Below are 26135 nucleotides of genomic sequence, written 5' to 3' on the forward strand. Positions count from 1 at the left end.
TGCAACGTCCCTCAATTAACATCCCTTCGTGCATTTAAATGCCACTACAGAATGTCATTAGCCTTTGTGTGCTGTTTCCTGTAGACTGTGTTTCGTCCTTCTTGTTGTGCTACACTCTCCGCTTTTCTTATCTAAAACTGATTTAATAAATACTCGGCCTTGGTACTGAGGCAGATACCAGAAATAGGTGCGTCTTGGACGCGTCCTCTGACGCGTAAAACTTAATCGTGGTTCCATTCGCTGCCTTCTACGCCACGACGTCATCATGGAGGGGCGGGAGCACGGCGTCGAGTGGGTAACCAAACAGCAGCAGGGGAGAAAGCCACCGGCGGATGCGCATCGTTCAGGTGAGATTCAGTGGAATATAATGATAATTACAATGAGGTGAAGGCATTGACGCGCTCTTTGATTCCTCCTGGTTTGCAGGTAAACGGAAGGATTGTTTTATAAATATGAGAAAACTTAGACGCTTACGCTGATATGGTAGCTACGTAGCTAGTATTAGCTAGCAGTGGGCTGACGGTAATGTGTCGCTCGCTGTTAAACCCGCTTTCCATGTTTCACCACCTTATTGATTTGAATTAGAACAGGCAGTAGAGTAGTCTTCAATAGATTTTAATAATGTTACATTATTAGCCCGGTATTATTGCTCTTACGTGGCTGAAGGTAAAGCTGCTACACACATGGCAACGAAATCGTAACTCCTTCGCCCATGAAAACAGGATAATCAGGGAACCATCGAGCCACATTTTTAAGGCGACTGCTCGATATGTACTTTGACAGCTATACTACTGTCTTTCACTCAGGTCATATACATCATCCCGTTATCCAGCTGTAACTTACACGAGGATTGGGTCTTGAATAGAGAAGTGTTGCATTAGGTCACGATAACAGTTTACTACCTTTCAGTGACCTCTCACTGACCAGACATTTCGTGTGTTTGGTGGAGCTCCAGGTTGTGTAAAGCTGAGTGCAGAGACAAAGCTCGGTCATGCAGCTGGCCAGCTTTCACTTCTGAGGAGACGGCTGAAGAATCCTGTGGTGTCCGTAGAAAAAGATCCACCATGTAGAGGATTCCTGAGTGCCGTCTGAATGTTTGATTAAAAACTCTTATGCCTCTTTTCCTCTAGTAATGTTGCAAACACGCTCAAAAGAACTGCGTTGATAGTTTTTGTGACAATTTATTTGCCCACATACCCAGTCACAGCAAACAAGAAAGTTCGGTTCAACCGACATTTCTTGTAACACAAGGGTTTGTCAAAAATCTGCAGTGTCATTCCAGGTGTAACACTGCACATGTGCAAAGCTCACATTTCATTGTTCAGTGATTAGTTGATAACACCAAATTGCGCATACACTAGGTTTTAATGGTTAGAAATGTAAAGGAAAATATCAAGGCTCCGGTAGTGATCTGATTTTTGGAGAAATAGAATTTTTAGTATATGTGTAATATTTTCTAATTGTTAGAGCTCAAAAAAGTTAATAACAAGCTGATATTGGCTATTTGCTGAGTTATCACTATTGGCATTTATGTAAGCTGATACATCAAATTTCATAAAGTAAAGAAGAGGAGATAGATACTAGGGTTCTCACAATATTAGAATTTGAAACTTGATACTGATATCCAGGAAAATACTCAATATCAGTTTTGTAATGCATCCTGCAGCAGTAGAAGTCATGGTGAAGAAATCATAGTTTGAAAAAGTTAACTTGTAATTTTCCCAAATACAAGTTAATTTAACAAAATACGTATTTAAGATGATGTTTAGAGGTTCTGTTCATTCCACAAATTGTTTAGATCATGTCATGACGGATTGTGGGGGGGGAAAAAGTATTTCAGAGCTAAACAAAAGGGTAGAACCACCACAGTGCCTAGACATCTGAGATCATTTAATCATTGTAGCATTTTGGAAAACTTACAAATTAACTTTAAATAAGATGTGGTGTTAGTTTTATATAATAGCGAAATAAAAAAAACGAAGAAGATAAAAAAAACAAAAACAGTCACTGTGAAAGACTGAACCAGTCACTGCCTGTACTATAAAACTGACCTGACAGCTGGCGGCTAAATTTTTTGAGTTTTTGTTCTTTTTGTGTTTGTTTGTTTTTTTTAAACCTTCAGCTCGTGTACCTAATCTTTGAACCATCCTCACTTCTTAGCATGCGGTGACTAAGGCGGAGGCCTGAAGGCGCTGTGGGTCCATTGGTGGCAGTAGGAGCAGGAATCCAGCTTAGATGAAGGATGAAGAGCCCGGTGCACAGATGTAGGGATGTGGAGCATAGCCGTGGACAGTCTGGGGCTGGGGGAGGAACCAGCTGCCTACAGGAGGAACAGCGCATCCCCATCTCCAAAGACGTCATCACTTCCTCCTCTGCCTCGGCCATGTGGTTCATCAGGGATGCCTGCGGCATTGTGTGTGCCATCATCACCTGGCTGCTGGTCTTGTACGCTGAGTTTGTGGTGTTGTTTGTGATGCTGTTGCCCTCCAAGAACCTGATGTACAGTATTGTGAACGGGACTCTGTTCAACACTCTGGCCTTCCTTGCCCTTGCCTCTCACCTCAGGGCCATGTGCACTGACCCTGTAAGTCAGGTTGCATTGGATTATTCATGCATACGAATTGTTTTAATTCTCAATGTCATGCTGACACTTAATGCTCTTTAGCTTTATGAAGTTCTGATTAATGTAGCAGACATTTAATAAAATGACCATTATGGTGATTAATGAGCTGCACATATAACTGAGGTCATCTACTTTATGTACATGTTTCCTGCTAGGGGGCCGTGCCAAAAGGAAACGCCACCAAGGAATACATAGAAAGCCTTCAACTGAAACCAGGACAGGTGGTCTACAAATGTCCCAAGTGCTGCAGCATCAAGCCTGACCGAGCACACCACTGCAGGTAGGGCAAAAAGGATGCGAAATTCCCACTGCCGCATTTGATATTCACAAACTTAGTCCTATGCATCGCTTTAGTGCAGTAACGTCCCCAATTGTAACCTTTCATAAATCCTGAAACTGGTGCAATTCCCATTCTCGGAGGGAGTGACCGAGGTTACTTATTTCTAGCTGCAGCTTACAGATAGAGCCCAACCAATACAGGATTTTTGAGACAAATACCATTATTTGTTCATTTAAACATCTGATATCGGGTGATATTTTTTTCTTTCTTACCTATTAAGTATAAACAGATTTCCAGAACATTTGTTGTGTGTAGCTACTTATGATTCCTTACTAAGATAATATGACAGCGGATTCTAAAAATAGGTTTTATTGTCACATCAAGTTGGGGATTACTTGTTTACACTGTGCCACACTCTCCTCGGATCAGAGTCCCTCTGGTGGTCAAAGTATGCAACATCAGCCCTCTAACACAGATGAAGGGTGTTTTCCCTTCTATTGCTTACTTCTCATTTACTGGCTGCTATAAACACATACAAATGCAGACACTAAAATATTTGCCTATAATAAAAGTAGTGATATATTGGTCAGGCTCTATTTACATTTACCCTACATTTGGCCTGCAGGCCACATGCAGGCAAGTTTGAAAAGAGAACTAGTTGTAGAATACACTGTTGAATGTGTTTGGGTGTGATTGCTTTTAAAATGCAGATGTTGTGGTTTGTTTGTTTTTTAGAACCAATCCATAAAGCAACATGAGTGACTAAATAAAGTAACAGACAGTTACAATAAAAGCATATAAAAAACAGGGTGCTACCTTTTCAGCCTGTTTGAAGGTTAAGAGTTTGTTTTTGGATTAAATTTAGAATTAGGTTTAGGTTCAGACAAAGGTTTGGCTTAACCTGAAGGTAACCCAAACAGTGTGTCTACGTGTGGTCATTCTTCACACTCTTCATCACTTTGGCCTGTATGAGTCACTTGACAGCTCTGTGGTAGCCTATGTCACCATTTTCAATCAAACAGTGTGCAACTAATTGTGATTCAGTGTTCTCTCCCTGATTACATCATTAACAGGGTTAATTTTTAGCCCTGACTTTCACAGTATCTTCTGGTATATAATACACTGCAAAAATAACAATTTCAGTCACTTTGTCTTACATCTGCTTAAAAGCGCCCACATTTTTTTCTCTGTCAGATTTGGATAGTAATCACTTGTAACACCTGTTAGTTGGTAACATTTTAGTCCAGGCTTGATCAGGCTTGGCATGTCTTGAGCCACCCTCACATCTCTCCATCTTCTGATTTCCTCATACGGTTCCACAGTTCCTCTCTTGGCACCCTATCTTCTGCTTTCTCTAGTTTCACAAAGACACAGTGGAGGTCCTTCTGACTCTTTCTATACTTCTCCATCAGCACTCTCAAAGCAAACGTCACATCTGTAGTGCTCTTTTTCTTCATGAAGCCACACTGCCCCTCACTGATCCTCACCTCTCTTCTTATCCTAGTTTCAACAACTGCTTTCACATAAGTTAATGGTTTGGTTCATCGTTGTACATGCATTTAAAATAAAAACAGCATTTCCCTTCAAAATAAATCCAATAAATTTATATTGTGTTTTCCCACAAAACTGCTAAAACCTAAGTCATTCTCAAATGGGAATCTTACCCGACAGCATTTGGTTGCTAGAATGCATCAAACTGCATGATATATACTTATTTAGGTTTGCATCCTAATTTCCCATTTACCTCATGTGAGCTGCATGTAGCCTTGGGGGTGTATATAGAAGGAATATACTAGTAAGAGAGAACAACCTTAGCTCAACTAAACAACTTCAAATTCAGTACTGCTCTTACTCAGTTTCCTGTCAGTACCAACTACTGAAGTGGATTCAGTGAATTCTTGTTGCGATAGGTGATGAACAAACACACATAGAATAGTATAGCTTATCGGGCCTTTATATTGTAATTGTGTTCATAGGCATGATTGTAGTCACAAAGCAGTAAAGCAACATATTAAATCTTCTCAGGAAATCCAGTAATGATTTCCAAACACTCGCTGTTTGCACAGAACACCCAGCTTTAGCACTAGCCTTACCACCAGCTTCCTGTTTGCTCAAATGCAGAGAATGTAAATCCTTAAACTTTAGTATTTGCATTAAAAACCTTCATTTTTTTCAGTTTATCCCATATTTCATGTTGTCTTTTAGTTTCTTTGTATATTGACAAAACGTTTTGATCCTGGTTTTCAGTTGAATTTCTTCTCTTACAGTGTTTGCAAACGCTGCATACGGAAGATGGACCACCACTGTCCCTGGGTCAACAACTGTGTTGGAGAGAACAACCAAAAGTACTTTGTGCTTTTCACAGTAAGTCCACTGTTAGTCTGTAAATTGACGAAAAAACACCCTGAAGGTTACACCTGTCACATGATTTTCAATCATAAAGTCACCAGTTGTTGCTATAGAAATGGAGCCGTTTCTTGGTAAATGCCACTCTGTTTGTGGTTAGCCTGTGTTGTCAGTTCCTGCTCATTGTATCCACTTTCTCATTTTTCTTTTTTAACCCAGATGTACATTGCACTCACTTCTCTCCACGCTTTGGTCATGGTGGTCTTCCATTTCCTCTACTGCTTTGAAGATGATTGGACGAGTAAGTGCTTTTTCCTTTTTTTACAGTTCTCTTTAGCCTGCAAACACATAAAGAACAGAGCTCTAGATGTAAATAGACATCTTCCCTCAAACATGACAGTAAAGTAATTTGCTTGATTTTATATTTTGTATTTACATACATAACCATCTTACAATATTCTTCACATTAGTTTCCATTTCTTAAAGGACCATATATCTGTTCTTGTGTTTATTCCATCCTGTTTACATAAATGGGGGACAAACAAACAGAAACGCCTTCTACAGCCACGAAAATCATTGCAATTCAACTAAGGGGGGCACAGGCTGGCTCGTGTGGTCAGTAGATGAGCTACGCCAAATTCCCCTGATCTCAAACCAATCGAGCATCTGTGGGATGTGCTTGAGAAACAAGTCTGATTCATGGAGGCCCCACCTCACATCTTGCAGAACAGATACCACAGCACATCTGTCGAGGGAACCTACACAATATTAGGCAGATGCTCATAATGTTGTGCCTGATCGGTATACATATATGATCTTCATCCACTTTCTATCGGTTATTCTATTCAGCGGTGCTGGGAGTCTGTAGCCTATCCTAGCCCACTGCATCTACATACAACACAAAATCAAAGTTGCACATTCTCCCTCTGGTCTATAGTGGTGTTTGTCCAGCTACATTTTTTTCCATGTGAATTGCCCAGTTTTGAAAATGTTGGCTTTTTTTAGTTTCCAAAGTTATGACCCAGGCACTGCAAAAAAAAAAAATCCACAACTTCTTATCCATAATCAAGGATTCTTATCTATAAACAAGGTTTATGGAATAACCGCGTCATGAGGAAAGAGGTCTTGTTGCTGAGCTTTCAAATGATTTTTTTGGTGGGCTTTTAGTTTGTCAATGCAATTGCTATTTAGGTCCATAATATTAAAGAGAATGCAGGCATTTCTATTGGTGATAAAACCAAGCAACTGAAACCTAAACAATCTGGACATACATCAGACCACAGGCTAGAGGAAAGGATCATTTTGGGCCATCAGACAGATATTTATGTCCTGCCACTATAAGTGTCATTATATGGCAATGCTTGCAACTCCTTAGGACAAATGAAAATATGAAATATTGTTGACATGAGTACATCTTGTCTCTACTTCTTTGTTGTGACATTTATTTTCCTTCCAGTTACTGATGCCGTAACTTCCTGATCCCGTACAATAGTCTTTAAGAAGTTGACCTAAGCTCATACTCGCTGGCTTCAAAGCTTTGCATCGTCACTGTAGAGCTGCAGTTGGATGCAGCAGTTCCTCTATGAATCTCTTCTTTGCCCTTTCACTTCCCTGTGTCCACCTCCCTTCCATTCCCCCAGAGTGCAGTACCTTCTCTCCTCCAGCAACAGTCATCCTCCTCATACTCCTGTGCTTTGAGGGCCTCCTCTTCCTCATCTTCACCTCTGTGATGTTCGGCACCCAAGTCCACTCCATCTGTACCGACGAGACCGTAAGTGACCCAGTTTACCATCCTGTTAACCACCTCCTTTTAACTCCTCTGTGCTTCAGGACTTCTCCCTGCTGCTGCAACTCTCAACTTCTTTTAACATGAATATCTTTAACGTCTCAAAACATCAGCTGACGTCTCTTACTCTGCAGCAGAACTTCAACCTTAAGTGCCTTAAAAGCAAATAATTTGAGTTACACCTACCATCATATCAGAAATTGCAGAGGTGGATCATAGACTTCTGTAGAGCCTGATTTGTTTTTGCAACCAAAGGAAGTCACCTCCTACTGGCTGTTTTTCCATCTTTTTTATGGCAGAGTGACAATAACAATGCCTCAACTCCAACCTGCCAATGTTTAATTCATACTGTCTTTTAAAGTATGAGGCAACTGTGGCTGTGACTGTTGCAGTATCAATCTGTAAATAGGACCTTTCCTCACACGAGACATTTAGACTCAGCAGGAAAAGTGCAGGTGTAACTCATAACAGCAATAATAGTAACATCTCAGTCCTTTCCAGACTTGTGGATTAATGTGATACAAAATCAAGCAATTCTGTACTCCTGTGCTTCTTTCTGTTGTGGAGATGTCTCATGTAACAAAAGGTTCATTAGCCTGATTTATCTATACATCCATCCTCATCCTTCTCCCAGTGTTACTACCCCAACTATATATAAGCTCTCTCTCTCTCACTCACTTTGTCTTTGGTGAGCTAGTTAAACTGAATAAAGTCACAACTTTTCACAGGCAAATAGTGCACGCAGCTTTGTGTGCATTGGCTAGCTTTAATAAAGGAGACTAAAACACAAAGTTTACCAGTTAAACTGTTGAGCAGAGTCCAGATTTTACACCTGCTCATTACCAGTAGTCTGCCCCCTGGTGGTGAGTCTAATGTGCTGTTCATGAAGGGCAGGCCTGTATGCAATTTTATAATAAAGGTCCGTTTGTCAGTGTATCAGCGAAAGAAGGAATCTCTGTCTTCTCAAGTTTGGAGCTGAAATAATCAAGCACACAGCGCCTGTGTGCATGGGAAGCATAGCTCACCAAACCAAACTCTCCCTGTTTTCAACTTCTTTTTGTCTGCAACTCCAGACCTTATTTATTATGAAGAGAGGGCTTTAGCATACACAGGGCTGTGCAACACACAAGGGAAGGGCACAACATCGGCTCTCCACTGTCCTAATTCAGCAGCGCCTGACGTGCAGCCCCCGATGATCTTATTTTTATCTTTCTAATACAGAAATGGGTATTTGGAGTTTGTGATTACTGTGATCGCTGGGCCGCAAAAGCACACCAACTGAAGTTTGGTTGTCTCTCGTTTTCAGGGCATAGAGCAATTGAAAAAGGAAGAGAGAAGATGGGCTAAAAAAACTAAGTGGATGAACATGAGGGCGGTATTCGGACACCCTTTCTCCATATTGTGGTTTAGCCCTTTCTCCACCCCCGACCACGGGAAGGCTGAGACCTACCAATATGTGGTGTGAAGGCTCAGCACAGGGAGTGATCAAAACCAAAGTGGGAAGGCCTGCACCCCCCCCCCCCCCCCTCCCCACACACACACACACACACAGCTCAACGCGATTTACACTGTATATCCCACATTAGCAATGGACAGCTTTTCATGTGCTTTTTTTGTGTTGCCAACTAAGTGCTCTATACATTTTATTTTTGTGTTGCCTTGAGTGAGTCGAGTTGCAGAGAAAAAGAAACACTTTACAGTCGTGTTTGCAAACACTGTGATGGATCTGTTTGTTTCTGACCTGCTTTCTTTCTCCTCTATCAGAAGCCCCTCTCTCTTCTTACTGTTTCCTTTTTGCTTCTCCCTAAAGGGTTAGTTCAGCTAAATTATAAAGAAAAAGCAGGTATTATGTATTTCCTGTAATTGCCAGCTAATTTCATTACAGTGAAAATAGGAAATGATGTATAAGGTAAACAAAAATGCTTCATAAACTGGCGAAGCACCGAGTTTTAGGACATTTTAAGGACTATTTTAGGGTAAAACTGGCTGGAAACTGCAGGTCTCCAGATTATATTAAAATCACACATCAGGGTTAGAGTTACTGTAATTCCACATTAGCTATTCTGATGCCAGTAGAGAGCTTGGTGGATTTTTTTAGATGAACTGACCCTTTAAATATTACTCAATGTCAGTGTGTTCCAGACATGGACTGGATAAAGCTTTTAAATGGGTCTACTCAGGAATGGATTGTCTGAACCATTCAGTAATCAGACCCACGCTCAGGCCGACCCTCTGTTATAGTGCTGTACATAGCACATCAACATCTTGCCTTTGTTACAGTGGGATTTTTCATAGTTACTGAAAAAAATCTCTCAAGAATCAAATGCAAAGAAAGTGAAAGCAAAACACAACAATTCTAAAAAAGAATTTACATTAGAATTGCATAGAGTGCTCCATTTGGTTATGATAATCTTCACCTTTGTTTCTGGGTTCAGACTTTTCCTCTTTGGTCTTTTTTTCAGCCCCAGTTCTGACACAAAGCTCTCGTGTGGGCTAGTTACACTTAGATGAACATGTCAGTGGACTGAAAGTAAAACTCCATTAATTAGAGAATGGGCTATCCCTCAGTCTGTCCTAACTGAGATGTTATTATGACTGCTGTTGACATTAGAAGGTATTACCGCTTGTTGAATCTGTGCATCACTGACTGTTGTCTAAAAGTAGCTGACCAATGGGGACGCAGCACTGTAAGGCCAGCCATGAGAACTTCACAACGGTGGCGCTCTTGTAGTTTCTATGTATGTTCTACCTTTGAGTGTTTTTGCTCTTCTTTGATTCACTTTTTTCATTCTTGGGAGATTTTTTTAAAATTTCATTAATAGGACAAAAGTTAATCCAAAGACTTTTGGTCTGTTATGTTTGTGATGAGAGTTCTAATTTTCCAAATGGATCCCTTTTCTTCCCTGTTAGCAGTGACTTTCAGATTGTCTCATTCTTACATTCAGGGTGGAGTTGAAAGCAGTTTTGAAAACAGAGCTCTGTTATCTCATCATGTAAAAACCTGCACATTACACTGCATTTAACCGTTTGGGTTCTCATTAATGTAAGACTACACGAGGCAAGGGATCGCAGTGGTACCAAAAAGCAGAGCTGATAGCCTGCTGTGACTAAAGGATAGCAGATGTACTGAATATTTAAAGTGGGCTTGTTATGCTCATTCCCAGCTCCACAGTTCCATTCTTGGTCTCTGTTTTCTTTAAACTGTGAATCATGCAAAGCTAAGCTAGTAATCTTTATTTATCCTGTGAGGGACCTTTGTGCTCATCTGAAACGAGGTGGTGTAGTTCCCTACCTTTGAGGCAGCCCTTTCTCAAAACCAACTATATTCTGATTGGCTGCCTCTTGTAAAAAGAATGTTTGAGTTGGATGGAGCTTCTGTGTCCACAGTCAGAGCCAGAGAGCCATGTTAGAGAGATCCTCTGTCTTTGACATCAAACAGAGGAAAGAGTAGAACAAACAGTTTGAAACTGAGTTTAGAGCAGTCTGAAGTCTCACCTCATTATTTGAAACTTATTTAATATAAGCACCCAGCATAATAACACAAAGTATGGCTCAAAATAAGGAAAAGCAAAACAAATTAGGTCTGATTTAGTAGCTGACCCTTGATCAGCTATTGAAAGTCCATTTTGGAGGATCTCTGTGATTAAACAAAAAAGACCAAAAAGTCACGCTGCAGCCTAATCATGTTTTCAGTGATTTTTAGCACCTACAACATTGTCCCTGTTTCCTCTCTGATACATGCTCAAGAAAAACAAAGCCTCTTGGAAGACAGAAATGCATCTTATTTTTGGCTAAAACAAACCAGGAGGTTTCTGTTTGTTCCAGCAAACAGATCCAGATTCTCAGTGTTTAAGCTGGCAGTCTGAGTTCTGCTAAAGGAAGGAAAGGGAAAGCCTTTCAAAGGTGACTGATGTCGACCTCAGCCTGTCTTTAAGCAGGAAAAACATGTGGGTTAGAATGATGCTGACAGTCTGTCAACATATGTTCATTCTGGATTTTGTTTTTTATGTTGTTGGGGGTTTTTTTGTGTTATTTTTTTTATAAGAAAGGTTTAGCCTCCTACAGTAGCCTCCCACTAACACTCTGTTTGCATGAATACGTGCCAGTGAATCACAGCTCTAAGCCCATGTGGTGTTTTGATGTTGTGAGCGTGTGCCAAATTCAATAAAACCCACAATTCTGCGATTATTTGGGAACCCTTTGATATGAATTTGCTCTGAAGGGACACTGGCTTCAGTTTAAAATCCTCTTCGCTGCCGGAAATGTATAAAATCGTGTTCGGAGTTAAAGAGAAGACGTGGATTTAGAATATTCATTTCTGCACCATGCCAGCCTACAAAGCATTTAACCGAGGTATTAACATTCACTATCCAATTTAAAGTTGTTAAAAAAGAAGATTTAATTTCACTTTGTATTTCTTTGTATTTATCATTTGAGATTTTCTCCTGGGTGAACTGCTTTGTTCCAAAGTGTGCGGTTTTATTCTTCTATTCTTTGTTTACATGATATTGTGTGTATCCTTTGTTTTTGAATGCATGGTACAGCTGAAGGCTAGTTTAATTGTGTATGTGAAACACTGCTGGTATGATGAAGCAGCTGAGTGACGGCAGAGATTATTATTATTGTTTTGTTATTTTTACAGAAATTTTAATTCTTTCTAAATATTCTGAAGAGATTTCAGCACGTGCACAGAGAATAAAATCTTCTCAGATGCAATGCAACAACTGTGTTTGCTTCCTTTGTGGAGGTGCATTTATTTACTTTTGCCTGTCCCTTTATTTTATATTCAAATAGTAATACCGGAGCAGATGTGGGTTTTTTGTTGGGTTTTTTTCCTCCTTCTCCCCGTGCACACAGTTCTTATATGGCCCTCACATCCTGCATTTTCCCTCCGTCCTTGTCTTCCATTCTGCTCCCACGTCTGGGATCCTCCCCCCCGATACTGTGTCCTCTCCTCACTCATGCATTTTTGCTTTGGTTGATAACTCACTCTGCCGAAAGCTTTCCGAAGCAGACAGCCCTTTGTAATCTTGACTGAGGTAAGCTTGCGAACAGCAGTCACATTGGCCGTCCCATCAAGCTTGACATGTCACATGTATGCACGCTTCAATCAGAAGGCCGACGTGTGCTTTCAGTTCCTCCTTTGCTGTTTTACTTCAACCAAACGGTTTGAATGAATGAGTGAGTTCTGTCTGTGATGCATGTGCCATCTGTTTATTTTTGAAGTGCATGCCAGTCTTTTTGGACAGCAGCATGAAATGTTGGGCATGTTTCTTTAAAAACAAATTGAATAACATGGAACCTAAAGCATTTAGAGGACACTGTTAAAACTCATCAGAAGTCAAGTCATCTAACTTCTCAGTTAGTGTTAACTGTAACTTGTGGCCATGAAGCAACCTTTACACCAGTACACTAGAAGATGGCTGTAAAATCCACTGTTTGCACTGCATAAATATAAGTCCCAAAGTTGAAACTAATATTAGATTCAGCCGTCTGAGTTACCCAAATGGATCTTTGACTGTCACTAAAAATACTCTGTCAAGACTCAGGTTGTTTTTTTTTTACATTTACATTTAAAACACAAAATTCCCGAAAACTACCTTCAGTGGCATGTACTTGAGTTTCTTAACTAAGCATAAAGACTATAAACAGGGCACCTGCTAGCCTAACCCCGTAAGCACTCTAAAGCTCACAGAACTACATGTTGCCCCAAAAAGTTGATTCTGTTCATTTGGACGGAGCGTTTTCAGTGGGAGAAACGCTTTGTCACTCATCCAAGTGACTTCTTTAATGTCAGCTGATTGCAGGTTTACTTCACCTTATAAAACAGTACCTTTGCACAATGACTGAAACCTCCACCGGCAGGAGTCAAGGAGGCAATTTACGACCATCTATGAATGGAGGAGGGGGCTTAACGGTACCTCCTGCCATGTTACAATGCTGTGATTGCAGCCATTCCCCAACTCTCTGTGAATGGTACTCATGACCATTGATCAATGGTTTTTGATCAGTGCTGATAACAAATTTGCATATTAATGATCAAAAAACTCAACTGCCCATTGTTCGCCATTCAGTCATTATGCACATGTACTAGGATGAAGCGTTTTCAGTGGGAGAAACGTTTCGTCCAGATGAACAGAAGCAACTTTTAAGGATTTCCTAACCTGGATGATTGAGCATGCATCCAGATGAGTACATGTTGCTTTAGGTTAATATCTTGGAACACAGTCCTTCTAAAATAACTTCTTACATTAGTTCTAGAAGTATCTGTCAGCGTTACTTTTTGCCATTATACATTAGAAATCAGAACTGTTGGCCATCTTGAAATGAACCCCAAAACTAACAAACTGGAGGGAAAAACAATCCTATCCCACCTTCTCAAAGTTCAGGGTGACCTCTTCAAGTGCCTTCTGTTTGGACAGCAGTCGTGAACCCCAAATATTGAGTCTACTTTAATGAATGGCAAACATTTTTGAAGCTGGAGCGTGCCTACTATCAGTCAACACCCACACATTGGACATCAAAGCCAGAATCGCATCCAAAAACTCAGACATTGCGTATTTATCAAGCAGGGCTTTAAAGACTCCTTAAAAATGACTGATTTAGCACTTCTAGAGAGGCTGACATGTTTTGAGTGGGAGCCAGGTGAAAGCATCATTACTGTTACTGGTGTTGTATTATAAGCTGCTTCCTGCATTAGCCTAAGCCTCAAGTTTGTGGTAGCTGGCACTTGGTTTGGATTAGGAAGTAACATTCAAAGGTCTGAGGATAAAAATAAACGGACAAATTATTACCAAGAGGGCATCCACTGAAGCCTCATTTACTTCAGCTGGACTTAAATGTGCTTTGAGACAGTCAGCCAGTCCAAATATGTCTCTGGTGCTTTGTTGTAGGAACAAAGACCTGTAAAAGTAATCACATTCCCATCAGCCTCAGCTGCAGTTCAGGTGTTAATTAGCAACCATTAGAGCAGCTGGCTCCACTGCCAGTCCCGTTCTCTTTGCTTCCTGGCCAGTACACACAGGATAAATGGCAGCAATGACAAGTAAATGATTAAACCCTCAACCTGAAGACTTTTTATTTTATTTTTTTAAATAAGCTGGACATGTTTAAGTGTCTGAGGGACTAGCACAAAAAAGCAAAACCATCACATAGTAACATACTATCACCAGTTTTGTGTTGTGGATGTCATTGATGGTGCATGCAGGTGATCCCATGCAGTGCTTTTTTTTTTTTTTGCTTTTTTTTTGCGCTTTGTTTGTCTCTCTGCCCCTTCACCTCAGAACCTCACTGTTTTTTGTCTCCAGGGGATCGAGCGGCTGAAGGGGGAGACGGGGAAGTGGGGGAAAGTTCCGTGTTGGGAGGCCATGCAGATTGCATTCGGAGGCCCCTTCTCACTGTCCTGGTGCAGCCCTTTTTCAGGCTTGAGCTGCAAGAAGAGCCCTGAGCACCACGTCGCCATCCCCCAGGGAGAGATCATCGAGGAGGATGTCATAGAGATACCACTCAACTAGCGCCACCTGCTGGGGAAAGCATAAATTGCAGACAGGCAGGATTTCTTGACAAGCACAAAGATATTTTTGAAACTGGACTTTCTAAATGTTGAAAAACTGCCCAGAATTTATTTTAATTATGTATGCATTTCTTTATGTACAGGACTTTTTTCTGGATATATTTTACAGTTTCTGTTCCTACCTTCAGTGTAGCCATTTGATAGGTGTGCAGAGCACCCATTATCAAACTTTTGTATCTTAGCTTAATACTTGCACACATAACTGAAGGTCTAATGTGCATTTTAAGGATCTCATATTTCTCTACTAAATCTGCCAAACCTGCAGCATTTTCCTGAATTTGTCTCTAGGAAAACGCTGTGAGGACTCAAAGCTCAGTCAGCTCAGTGTTTGGAGAAGAGAATACTGTAAAGTGCCTCCCTGAGCTGCCTCAGAACACCACTAACAGCAGCTCTGCTCCAGCACTGTAGCACAAATGGTTCCTTTCAACCTTCTTGCCTTCCCCCCCAGATTTGAACAGCCAGTTTCACAGATAACGGTTAAGCCTAGAAATACAAACTCTCCATTTGGAAAAGGTTTTTAGTCTAAGATTAGGCTTGACCCATGTCTGAGAAACTAGTTCGAGCTCACCTCGTGCCTTATCTATCTTTACTGAGCAAATGTTTGAAACACTACATTGTTTTATTACTCATCTTGATTCCAGACTGTCTCAAGTTGCCATTTTCATATTTCTCGCTCCATTGCACATGTGGGAAAAGGGCAGTAGATGACTTCATATAGAGGATTTTTATTGTGTGTGTATGTAAGCTGGAGGATAAGGGCTTCTAACTGCTAAATGGCTGCTGGACATTATGGGATCACTTATGTTTAATCATGTTTACATTGCTTTAATAATCTACTCATTGTGTGGGTTCCTTCCTTATATGAATGGTCATTCTTTTTTGTTTGTTTTAAATCTAGTGACAGATTATTTGTTTGTTTTTAGCAAATACATCTGCAGTGTTTGAATTGTACACCAAAAGCTACTGACAGTCCAGTTCAAAACTTAATAGGAACATTTTTTCATACAGCCTTATCATCTCATCTAATCGACTGCGAGAAAGGAAAAAAACATATTTATCAACGTGTCAGAGCACTCCTTACGTTGTGGTACATCTTATCTCCTGTTGTGTTTTTCTGCACTGATTCCATTCTGTTCCACTGTGACCACTTTCAGCTCTTCTGCTTCGATGCCTTTGATGATAGCCAACCACAGAAGACAAATACAGCTGTTGTGGTAGAAGTGTGTATCATAATTGGAGAAAACATTACACCTCATTTGCAGCTGAGGCACAGCTAAGTGGTCTGGAATAAATGGGTGTTCAGACAGAACAGCAGGCATGTTGTTTGTATCGTCCTGGGGGAAACACGGTGCCCTCCAAATTTTCATTCAATTTAATTTGAACAAAACACATCTGCACACCGGAGCTTGGCTTTATCGTTCAGTAGTTGTCACTGACCCATGTGGAGAGGGTTTATTTTAAATGTTTACCTCCAGCCTTTAATCATTACGCTTCTGCCGACTACTGCAGCTGGTCATTTGCATATCTTTGTGTGAGCTTTCTAGCTTTTGTGGGCATTGTAAGGTAACATATTCAGCTGCAACTAGTTTGAACTAGTCGACAAAAAACGCTTCCTCAATTTTCTGGGCGTGCAGTCTTCTCCGGTGCTATCCCTAAAAGTACCACAAGGTGGTGCCAAACTCAAATCAATTGACTTTCCAATCATTCTCAATTCTTTAGAGTAAATTTAGCATGGTTGTGAGATGGCTGTTCTTCTGCACAAAATATGTGGTATTTAAGTGCCCTCATTTGTTCGACTTCCATTTTATTTATAAAAATATTCATTTCCACTCAGTATTCCAATGCAGAGCAAGTCACAGTGTGGTTTGTAATACATGCATCACACATTAAAAAAATCAACTTCCACACAGGTACAAAAAAAATAATAATATGAGGGTTTTTTGATTTTGTGCAAGTCCCAGGGAACCCCTCATAAAGAATCAGAATTCAGGTGAAAGTCCATAAAAAGGCAGTTGTTGTTCGTCTTATAGGAAGAACTCTTAAAAAGTATACATCAGTCAATTCTGCAGGCGGAGAACCTGACAGAACTGCTCTTTGCAGTCAACAGTTTTGAGGCTGCGCACTTGGAACAACTCCAACATGCATTACTTGTCCTTCTTGTCTGCTTCCTGTGGGTGTGTCTGAGGTGCTGAACCATGAAGCATCAGCAGTCCACACAGAGTGAGAGCGATGCCTGCCCACCACAGAGTTGCATGGCTCTCTCCAAAGAAGAGCCTCCCTAGCAGTCCCTGGACAGAAGAACACATTCACTATAAATATAAAACAGTAATCTGAATGTTGAATGCAAAGTCAAAATGTTTCCCTTTTGTTGTTATAGTGTTGTGAAAAATCAAATTAGTTCAGCATATGTAGAGAGCTTACAGAGGAAATGAAGTTGGATGCAGTGGTCGTGACAGTGGCCCTGGCTGTAGAGGTGGAATGGCGGAGTGCCTTGGAGAAGGTGGTCCACATGACTGCATTACAGGCGAATAGCAGGCCGCCGCACAGCAGCCGCAGGGGGATGTGGAGCTGTAGGCCAAGGTATAGCAAGACACACACGAAAACATAACTTTACCCTCTGCAGCAAAAATGTCACGGCTTGGCTAAATACCAGAACTGAGTGCAGATCCTTAGTTCAGATTCCTAAACAGTGTTTCTCCATTTCCAATTAAGCATGCCCAGGAAGAACATATACTTTTTACCTCACAGCCTAAACTTTGACAAACGTGCCTGGTTAATGACCAAAAACCTTAAACCACCACCACAGTTAGATACAGAAAAACAATCATACAGCTGTTACTAATCACATTAATTTTGACTATGTACCGGCACACGCCCTAATTAATGACAATACTAACACCTGTTTGGCTTATGTTTTACAGCTAGATGCTGTACATGTTACTGAGAACAAAACTATCAGCTTGCATCATTAATGAATTAATTTATTATTCATATTAATCGGCAACAGTTTGTGCTCGTCTCGTATTAACATTCATTTAAGTCAGAGCTAACCTTTAAGTACACAGTAATTAAATGTTTTAAGGTATTTTATGGAGGCTTTAAGAGGCTTCTGATCACTTGCATGAATATTACTCCTCCAAGTTGTTACTGTTTTCTACCGGTGTCACACCGGCTGGCTGCCATCTTTGTTGTAGCAGTAGTCGGAAACGAGAAAACTCTTTAATAAATTCAGTGGAAGAGGCATTATGATCAAGGGTGTGTGTGTGTGTGTGTGTGTGTGTGTGTGTGTAACCATGCCAAGGAAATTAGGTATTTGTAGAAATACAAAAACAAAGATGTCAGAGAGTCAGTGTCACCCAGTCACAGGCTGCGCTTCCACCAGGTGTTTGATTCCAGTCGCTCAGCCGCGTCTCACACATCTCTCTCAGGTAGCTCGCACCGAGCGACAGCTTAGCTGACAGAGAGGCAGTAGCTGCCAAAAAGCCCGCTAATAACGCATAAAAGGACGCTGAAAACATTCCCGAACTCGGCTGGTTGTTAGAGGGCTCCATGTTAATCCTTTCAGACCGCAGTCAAGCCTGAGTTAAAGGATGCGAACAGGCAGACGAAAATTTTCACAATAAAAGCTTGTATGGCAGCTTCCTCCATTCGTCACTACACAACAGGACACACAATACAAAGGCCTGGTTTTTCACTAATTTATTTATACAGTAAAGTACACTCTGTCGCTGTCATCCGAAGATCTTACATTTCTTGCAGGTATAGATTACGCATTAACATCATAATGGCTCCTCATATAAATGCTTGTCAGTTGTTACTTTGCTCAGTGGTGACCAAACAGCTTCAGTGGTGATGTCATCGGACTCCGCTAGGATTTATTTTAAATAGGTAAAGAAACTACTCTTCATGGATAATGTCATTATTCATGGAGACACAATTTTTGATTAAAACTACTTTGGTTTTATTGTGAAGCTTAAGTGCTTTTTCCATATCATGCCTTCGCCCTCTTGACTGTAGCTGCTTTGTTGTAATTGGTTGTTTCCTTTCCGGGAATCTGATGACGTAGTTAGCGTTCGAAAAAAATCGCGCGGCTCCGGGAAGGTTCTGATGATTTCGAGGCCAGCCACTTTGTGGGTTCCACCCTCAGTCTGTGCAGCTGGAAACTCGGACCCGCTTTGCTTCCAGATGAAGCATACCATCCTCACTGCCAAACGCAGGTGTGAGCCCCTTCACCAGCCTGCCTAACGTCTCAGAAAGTTCCTGAAGTGTGTCTTGGCTTTCAGTGGTACATATTCTGTCCATGAGTTGTTTGGTGAGGTTGACACATTTCTTCCTCAGATATGACTTGCTCACTCGCTTGCGTGGTGGACTGTCACAGTCAGAGGTCACTTGTGTGTCTGCAAAGAAAGTTACACTAAGACAAATTTGCACTCCCTAAAATTTGAGGTAACAGGTTAATGATTGTGCGGGTAAGACAGTAACTTTTATGAAGTTCTTCTCTCATGTTGCAGATAAACCTTACCCTTGCAGGTTACTGGCTCACTGACTACCTCCGTGCCCCACTCGTCCACTGAGTCTGGGGTCATGGAGCAACACGTGGCATCCAGGTTAAGAAGCGGGTGTTCCCTGTATTTCAGGGATAACTGCTGCCACGTCCAGCCAGGGACCTTCTGGAAGACTGCACAGAAATGTTTGCATGGCAACTTGTACCGCCTCCAGTCATCACACTGACAGGAGGGCAAGCTGTCGTCTGACCCAAATGCCAGTTCATAAGACTGGTCCTCCTGTGTCTCGCTCTTCACTCTGAACACACCGTCGCCCAGCTTGACCACGTGTCCCTCAGAGAGAGAGCTGTCCATGCAGCTCGTGATGTGTTGAATGACGTCTGCGGGTCTGTCCCACAGGAAAGGAGGGACACTGGAGTCACACTGTCCGTATGACCTCACATTAGCTTCAATGTACCTGAAAGAGAAACATTATTTTTGCTGACATGACGTGCACACTGAAGACAAGCTTGTGCAAATGGAAAACTTACGTCCTCCGCAGTTCAGGGATGTACACATGTGTCACGATGTCCAGCATTTCAGATAAAGTCCGGTCCCTGTAGTCCTCCAGGTATTTGTGCTTGAACAATTTATTCTGGTGTTCAGTCTCATGGTTTGTGATGATAGCTATATTCAGTGTCTCTTCCTTGAAGGCAGACACCCATCTCTTAAACAAAGCAAGATATAGCGAGGGTTTGTTGTGGCGATAGAATTTCAGCTTTCAAATGTCTCTGTGCAGGAGCTGCTTTTTTCTCAGATGCTTACCTTTGCTTTGGACAACCACGTGTCTGAAAACCAGCTCTGAAACGCAGGATTTTGTTCCCAGGTGTGGCTGGCCATCAGGGCCTTCACTGCCTCCTCGTACTGCTCTGTAGTGAGTGAGCTGGCTATCGCTTTCAGCTTTGTAAGAGCATCTCCTTTGTCAGCCACTCGATGCTCCTTCTGTATCCATTCGTCCCATGCCTTCTCCCTGTGAAAGTCACTGAGCAGCGCTTTGGTGCCTGCACAGAGGTAGAAAGAGACTGAATAGAGAGCACACTGATATATAATCATAACACCAACATGTATAAAAAGAGTAAAGATCCACAGTGATCACTTTGTTTTCATTTTAGCTCACCGTACCTTCAAACACAGACTCAACAGCTTGGATTTCGGCAGCGTTGCAATCGACCATAAAGCTTGCTGGCCTCCAGTCTGCGTTCCAACACTTGAACACTTCCAGACCCTCTTTGATGGCTTCTGTTGTTTCTTCTTGGAGTACCATCACTCCCACAACGGAGTAGCACATGTTAGTGCGGACGCACAAGAAGCACAGGGGCAGAGGGTAGCGGATTGTTCTGTAGGCGGCATCGAACACGCAGACATCTGCCCCATACAGGCGCAGCAGCCTCATCTGCCACAACGTTTGATGGCAGAAGAGGAAGGAGGCGTCCTCTGTACGGAGGCGCAGATGGAACTTGTCCTCAGGTGTAGCAGCACACCATTCTTCAAACAAGCCCTGCAACAAATACAATCTTTTTTTCTTTTTTATACGGACTAGTCACATGCTGGTGTTTTACCCAAACAGGAATGATAAAGGCGCCGCTCACCTCCAGGTTCACCTGATCGATTCTGTGCCGAGCCTGGTCCTTCACCTTAGCCATTATATTTCGGAGGTCCTTCTCTGAGGGGTAGTACCGGCGCCTGGACGCAGGGGGTGGGCTAGCTCCCTTAAAAAGCTCGGCTGTTACAAACTGAGCAAGATGACGCTTCAGCTCGCTGACCTTCCTCACGCCCTGCTTTCTGAGCTCCACCACCTGCTGCTCCACTCTTGCGTCCACGGGCTCCTTTAAATATAGCACACTTGTAGTTTCACATGGAAACACAGATTTTTGTCCTTTGTGAGGAGACTGTTGTTCGTTACCATTTCTCCCATTGCGTGCCCAGCATGCGCACTTGGCTGTGTAACAACATAGCATGTTCCCCACACAACTGGATCTCTCTCCAAAGCCTCTTTCAGCATCTTGGAGGCTGCCTTCTTACTCCTCTCCCTGTCTTCTTCCAACTAACATGCATGCAGATAGAAATCAGAGTGGTGATCATGGAGAGAAACATGTGCCGAAACAAAATGATTTAGTCTGAGTCCTAAACTCGTACTCCATGCCTTTCTCCTTTAAATTCAGCTGTCTTTGCTTAAAGGTCACATTCCTGTAGGAGAGCCAACATTTCCACTTACCTTGAATTTAGGGAATGTTGCGATCTTGCTGATTGATATGGCTGCTGGGCATCCCACCTTTTTACTAGACTGCGAGTTTGATTTGTTCCTAACTAAAGTGTGGTCAATCATCTGTGGATTATGGGAAAGAAATCAGTTAAATAATGCATTCAATAATTCATGTCAAGATTAGCTAACTTGAGCAGAACATCTAAGCATACTCAAATCAAACACTGAGAAACAGGTGGAGCCGTGCGCCTTTCTTAGTAGCTGTGGTTCACTGCTGTCCATTAGAAGTGAGCAGATTGATCCTAATATTGATAATATCCATGCCATCCAAGCCTATAGCACCTTAAAATGACAGTAGTTGATCCAAAGTGCTTTAGAGACAGGCACATCCAAGGTCTCCAGAAAGCCCCAATTTCAAAATAAATGAAAAACTAAAAGGTGTGTTTTGTTGTGGAAAAGTAAAAACCACACTGACTTATAGGCCATTAAATCGTGTTCAGAAATTGGACATTAATGAGGATTCGTCTGATAAATCATGACGCAATGCTCTCCACTACATAAGCTGCCTTTTCTAGGTTTAAAGTGTTGTCACTATTGGTCCTGTATTTACTTAGTATTGCATTGATACACAAATTTCAGTATCCCACAGCACTACTCCCAACTCGTCTACTCTGCGCGCTTTTTTCTCCAAGGCTGCAGCGTCATCGGTTGCCTAGCAGCGAAACAACCAATCCCTCGGCTCCTCGCATCACCAGCCAGCCTCTGTGTGTGTGTTGAACGCGCAGTGAAATCACCGTCTTTTTTGCCCTTTCCTCGGCATATCTCTGCTTCTGAGCTACGGCGAGGTCCTTGCCCTGATGGCAGACAAGCCTTTTAGAGCCCACAAACATAAATGGGACTCCGGTGAATTCAATGGCTGGCATCCCAGAGCCCCCAGCCCACTGCCAGTAGACGCGGTTTCCGGGCAAAGGATGCCAATCTGTGTGACAAATACAAGCACACGACCTGATAAGACCCCGGCGTTAACCGACACACTCACTACTGGACCATAGCAGGGAGCAGTGTTTACGGCTCTGCTGTCCAGCTAGCAGTCACTCTCCATTTCGTTACCTTTGTCATTATAATGGCGGCCCACGGAAAAGGTGATAAACTTAGTCTGAGACTCTTCCTCCAGTTCTTTAATAAAAGAGTCCAGATCGGCAGAGTTCTCAAACTGTCTCATGCTAATGCTTAACTTTTCATGCTCATACGGCTAACGGCGCTACGAGCAGTCACAGCGGAGAGTTTCCTTCTTCAAGTTAAATAGGGCGAGTTGCTGCTTTATGTGGAGGACATTCATCGGCTTAGTTTTTCTGCGATGTTTCGCTTTGAATCATCATTTAGCTTATCGTCCCTTGTGCAGATCCAATGTAGCACCAAGCAGCGCTATGGCATCAACGTTCCCAAATCCATCAATGACAGTAGCTCCTGAAGTCACGTGACGCGGCGCGTTTTAGTGACGGTTTCTCTGTTTTGACGAGTCCGTGCTAGCCGGAAGTTGCTCGGATCTGCAGTCTGCATTCGTTGGCTGCTTGACTTGTTTTGCTTCTTTGCCATGAATAAAAATAAGGGCCGCGGAGTAGCATGGGTGAAGCCGGCGGAGCCGTCGTTTCTCAAGAAGTTTAAGAACGATGTGGGGTACAAAGAGGGACCGAATGTCGACACTAAGGTAACTACGCGGTTGGGTTAGCCGTGCCAGTTAGCTGCACCGGGCCTACCAAACCATTATCTCTTTCAGTTGTGTGACAGCTACACTTTGCGACGTTTGTTTCTGAGCGCAGGCGCATGGTGTTCATATAAGGAAGAATAAATGCTCTGAATCATAATTCAACGGAGGGTCCCATTCACTGAATTGAGCAGTGAGGCCGCATGAGCTACAGCTGTTCCTCCGGACCATCAGAGCAGTCTCGAACTGCGCTGCAGCGTTCAGCTGTGACTGCGCAGGCGTTCTACAACTGAATTTATGTACTCTACAACAGAAAGCCATGGCTTTTCATGAATGGGTTTGTTTTTTGTTTTATGAAGTTGTATTTAAAAAAAAAACCCCACCACGACTTGAATCATGACTCTGAAGTACAGGTTCCTGATTTTAGTTTGAGTGTCGGGCTGCTGATGAAATGATTATCACTGAAATAAGAAACCTCGGTATCGTCATTCACAGTGAATGCAGGATTTCAAAACACTTCTCACACAGGCTAACGGTCTGTTTGCTATCCTAGCGTCAGGTGATGCCAACACTGGATGACGACAGCGGCAGCGATCGAGAGGACGAGTTGCCCCAGGTCGTGGTCCTTAAAAGTGGAGACCTGACTGCAGAGGAGGTGAAGAAGATGAAGGATGAAATACAGGCTGGAGGCAGCTCAGAGAAAGGTGAGAGTCCAGTTCAATGATTTAATTACACCAGGAGTAAGAAAATATTTACATATGCATGCACTGTATGCAGCATGTTAACATAAAACCCTGTGTTTGCAACCCTGCACATACATACCTCCGTCTGCTCCGCAGATGGTCAGCCTCCTGACGGTAAAATCCTTTTCAAGAAACCAGCCAAGCGCTCTTCCTCAGATAAATTCCAGGGCATCGGTGCTAGCTCCAGCAAAAAGAAGAAGAGCAGTGGAGGGGACAAGGAAAAGGAGGAAGAGGAGGAGGAGAAAAAGGAGGCATCTGGAAAGAAAGTTAAAAATAACAGCCTCCTGTCATTTGGAGGGGATGAGGAGGAGGAGGACTGAATGGAAGTGGTGAGAGTAGGCTGTCAGGAAACAGGAACATTGTACTGAGTATAAGACATGGTTCAACCTGTCCATTCTTTTTAAAGGACAGTGCTACTGTTTTTGCATGTCATTCATGACATATAGATTCATACATTTTTAGTAAAGCATAAAAATCAGCTGGCACAAACTGAATTTATTCCGAGTCGTCTCCGTCTGACTACAGGGATGATTCCGATTCATTTAACAGTCTGAGCAGAAACAGTGAAGCTGAGGGGGAAAATGAACATGCATCAAAGACGATGAGGTTATACTTCTGTTAGTGTAACTTTATCCTGCATCCATGTCAGGGTCACAAACTACACAAGGACATTTATACAGTACTGTGTTACTGATAAGAGGGGAGTTGGTTCAGCTGCTGTGTGAAAGCCCACTCTGACATGTTAGCAGGACGTTTCCCTGGTTACAGCTACCAGACTGTGTTGACTCGTGTCACTTTGTAGAACTTGGGGTTTGCTCTTTTCCAGCCCCGTGACTTTGTTTTAACATTTTAGTTTGCATGTTCTCGTGTGTGTTCTGTGAGGACAAATATGAACTGTTAAGGTGGTTTAGTTCTCAGGGGACTAAAGTCATGGCTGTGGGACAAGAATTCATATTTTCACACCTCAAAGTTTATAAATGTCTCAAACACAAGCAGAGAGATGTAAACCAGCTTCTGCTTGATTCTGGAGTTGATGAGTGAAGACACACATCACCGTATGGCTTTACCTCAGTGTAGCTCTTTCACACACCACAGGCAGGTAGTTGAAGCAGTGTCTCTGAACTGCACGGATTCTGAAACCAGCTCATCTACATGTTTTCAGGTGTAAATTTCTCCCGCGTTTGCGTCCATAAATAACCTGAACTGTGTGCTGTGCTATAGATCCAATCACTATTGTATAGCTGTGGTCATAGGACCAGGACTAATTAGTGGAAAATCAGTTGTACAGTGTGCCCCGCACCCCACCCTTCAAGCCCAGTGTAAACAATTGAAGCAGCAGCACGCAGAGAGCTTTTCTGTATCAAAGAATCAGTGCTAATGAATTCCAGCAGATTCGGTTTTCCTGAAATTTATTTGATGCAGCTTTCCTTAATTATTTTTTGTTATACTTCTAATCAAAGTCACAGCGGGAGCTGCTTGTGAATTTTAATTTAGAAAAACCAATTAATTCAGCTGCAGGAGCCGCTCGGCAGTGCTCTCCACAAAGCAAATCCCAAAGAAAAATTTAAGATCATCGGAAGCGGGTCTGCTCTCGCATTTAAAACACAGAGCTGCAGGGAGCTAAATTTGTCCAGCTTCAGTTTAGTGTACTGGAAGCAGTGGGGGTCTTTTTGTTTTTAAAGTATTACATGTAATGCGTCCCTTCATCAGACACAAACGAACATCAGCAGCTGATAAATGGATGTCATTAAATTCCAGGAGCAGCTAGTTTAATGGAAATTAAATTAACTTTGTGTGATTACAAATTAAATTGTCCTCATATGACAGCATTGTGAGTTCTTTCTTCAGGTTCCAAAGTGCTGCGGATCACTGTGTCACACTCTGAATCAGCCTGGATCTTTGTTGCTGTGTTTGAATCTTGTGTTGTGTGTGCTGAGGTGTGTGCGTGTCTGGCAGCCGTACGCAGGGGCTCATTGTAGAATCTTAAATACAGTCAGTCATGCACTGAATGTATGAATATTTTCTAGCTTCGACTGCGGAGCTGAACAGTTCATGTAGAAACGATGCATTTGTGTCAATGCAGTTGTGATGTATCCTTTTTTTTTTGGTGTGTGCATCAGTTTTCATTGTGTATTTTTTGACAGTGCTACAACTCCTGTGAACTTTTGATATAAAAATATTAAGAAATCTTTGTTGGTTGTTTTTACTGTCATGCGTTGCCTCATCAGTGCCACCTGTGTTCATGTCATGAATGAACAGATCTACACCTTCACTATTCTTCAGATGCCGATTGCCTAATTCTTCTTCCTCACGCCACCTGTCAAGCTCTGCA

At 42.2% G+C, this 26135-nt stretch overlaps 4 protein-coding genes across 8 annotated transcripts; 2 read left to right on the forward strand and 2 right to left on the reverse strand.

Moving 5' to 3' along the window:
- The first annotated feature begins 237 nt into the window (after positions 1-237).
- zdhhc3a (zDHHC palmitoyltransferase 3a) lies at positions 238-15917 on the forward strand. 3 transcript variants are annotated; one of them, XM_082551470.1, is made up of 7 exons: positions 238-347; positions 2161-2584; positions 2779-2903; positions 5171-5267; positions 5469-5550; positions 6890-7020; positions 14343-15917. In XM_082551470.1, the coding sequence occupies exons 2-7, from the start codon at positions 2243-2245 to the stop codon at positions 14547-14549; spliced, it is 984 nt and encodes a 327-aa protein (XP_082407596.1). In that variant the 5' UTR covers positions 238-347; positions 2161-2242; the 3' UTR covers positions 14550-15917. The 3 variants fall into 3 exon arrangements, with proteins under 3 accessions (XP_082407596.1, XP_082407598.1, XP_082407597.1); XM_082551472.1 differs by lacking the exon at positions 14343-15917 and adding an exon at positions 8342-11223; XM_082551471.1 differs by having other exon boundaries at positions 251-347; positions 2123-2584.
- Positions 15918-16392: 475 nt separating this feature from the next.
- Positions 16393-18209, reverse strand: LOC309717150 (transmembrane protein 42-like). Its single transcript, XM_082551476.1, has 3 exons — positions 17965-18209; positions 17030-17176; positions 16393-16896 (listed from the first exon to the last, which is right to left on the reverse strand). The coding sequence occupies exons 1-3, from the start codon at positions 18157-18159 to the stop codon at positions 16753-16755; spliced, it is 486 nt and encodes a 161-aa protein (XP_082407602.1). The 5' UTR covers positions 18160-18209; the 3' UTR covers positions 16393-16752.
- Positions 18210-18292: 83 nt separating this feature from the next.
- Positions 18293-22820, reverse strand: LOC309717341 (uncharacterized protein). Of its 3 annotated transcripts, XM_082551852.1 has the most exons (10): positions 22466-22820; positions 22150-22334; positions 21368-21478; positions 21056-21196; positions 20742-20978; positions 20275-20650; positions 19918-20153; positions 19644-19819; positions 19131-19570; positions 18293-19005 (listed from the first exon to the last, which is right to left on the reverse strand). In XM_082551852.1, exons 1-10 carry the CDS (start codon positions 22575-22577, stop codon positions 18752-18754), a joined length of 2268 nt encoding a protein of 755 aa, XP_082407978.1. In that variant the 5' UTR covers positions 22578-22820; the 3' UTR covers positions 18293-18751. The 3 variants fall into 3 exon arrangements, with proteins under 3 accessions (XP_082407978.1, XP_082407979.1, XP_082407980.1); XM_082551853.1 differs by lacking the exon at positions 22150-22334 and having other exon boundaries at positions 22466-22580; XM_082551854.1 differs by lacking the exon at positions 22466-22820 and having other exon boundaries at positions 21568-22259.
- Positions 22821-22845: 25 nt separating this feature from the next.
- kiaa1143 (KIAA1143 ortholog) lies at positions 22846-25992 on the forward strand. Its single transcript, XM_082551855.1, has 3 exons — positions 22846-23063; positions 23614-23764; positions 23900-25992. The coding sequence occupies exons 1-3, from the start codon at positions 22950-22952 to the stop codon at positions 24121-24123; spliced, it is 489 nt and encodes a 162-aa protein (XP_082407981.1). The 5' UTR covers positions 22846-22949; the 3' UTR covers positions 24124-25992.
- Positions 25993-26135: the final 143 nt, after the last annotated feature.

This window comes from Aulonocara stuartgranti (assembly GCF_965226115.1).
Source record: "Aulonocara stuartgranti genome assembly, chromosome: 11".
Classification (NCBI taxonomy): domain Eukaryota; kingdom Metazoa; phylum Chordata; class Actinopteri; order Cichliformes; family Cichlidae; genus Aulonocara; species Aulonocara stuartgranti.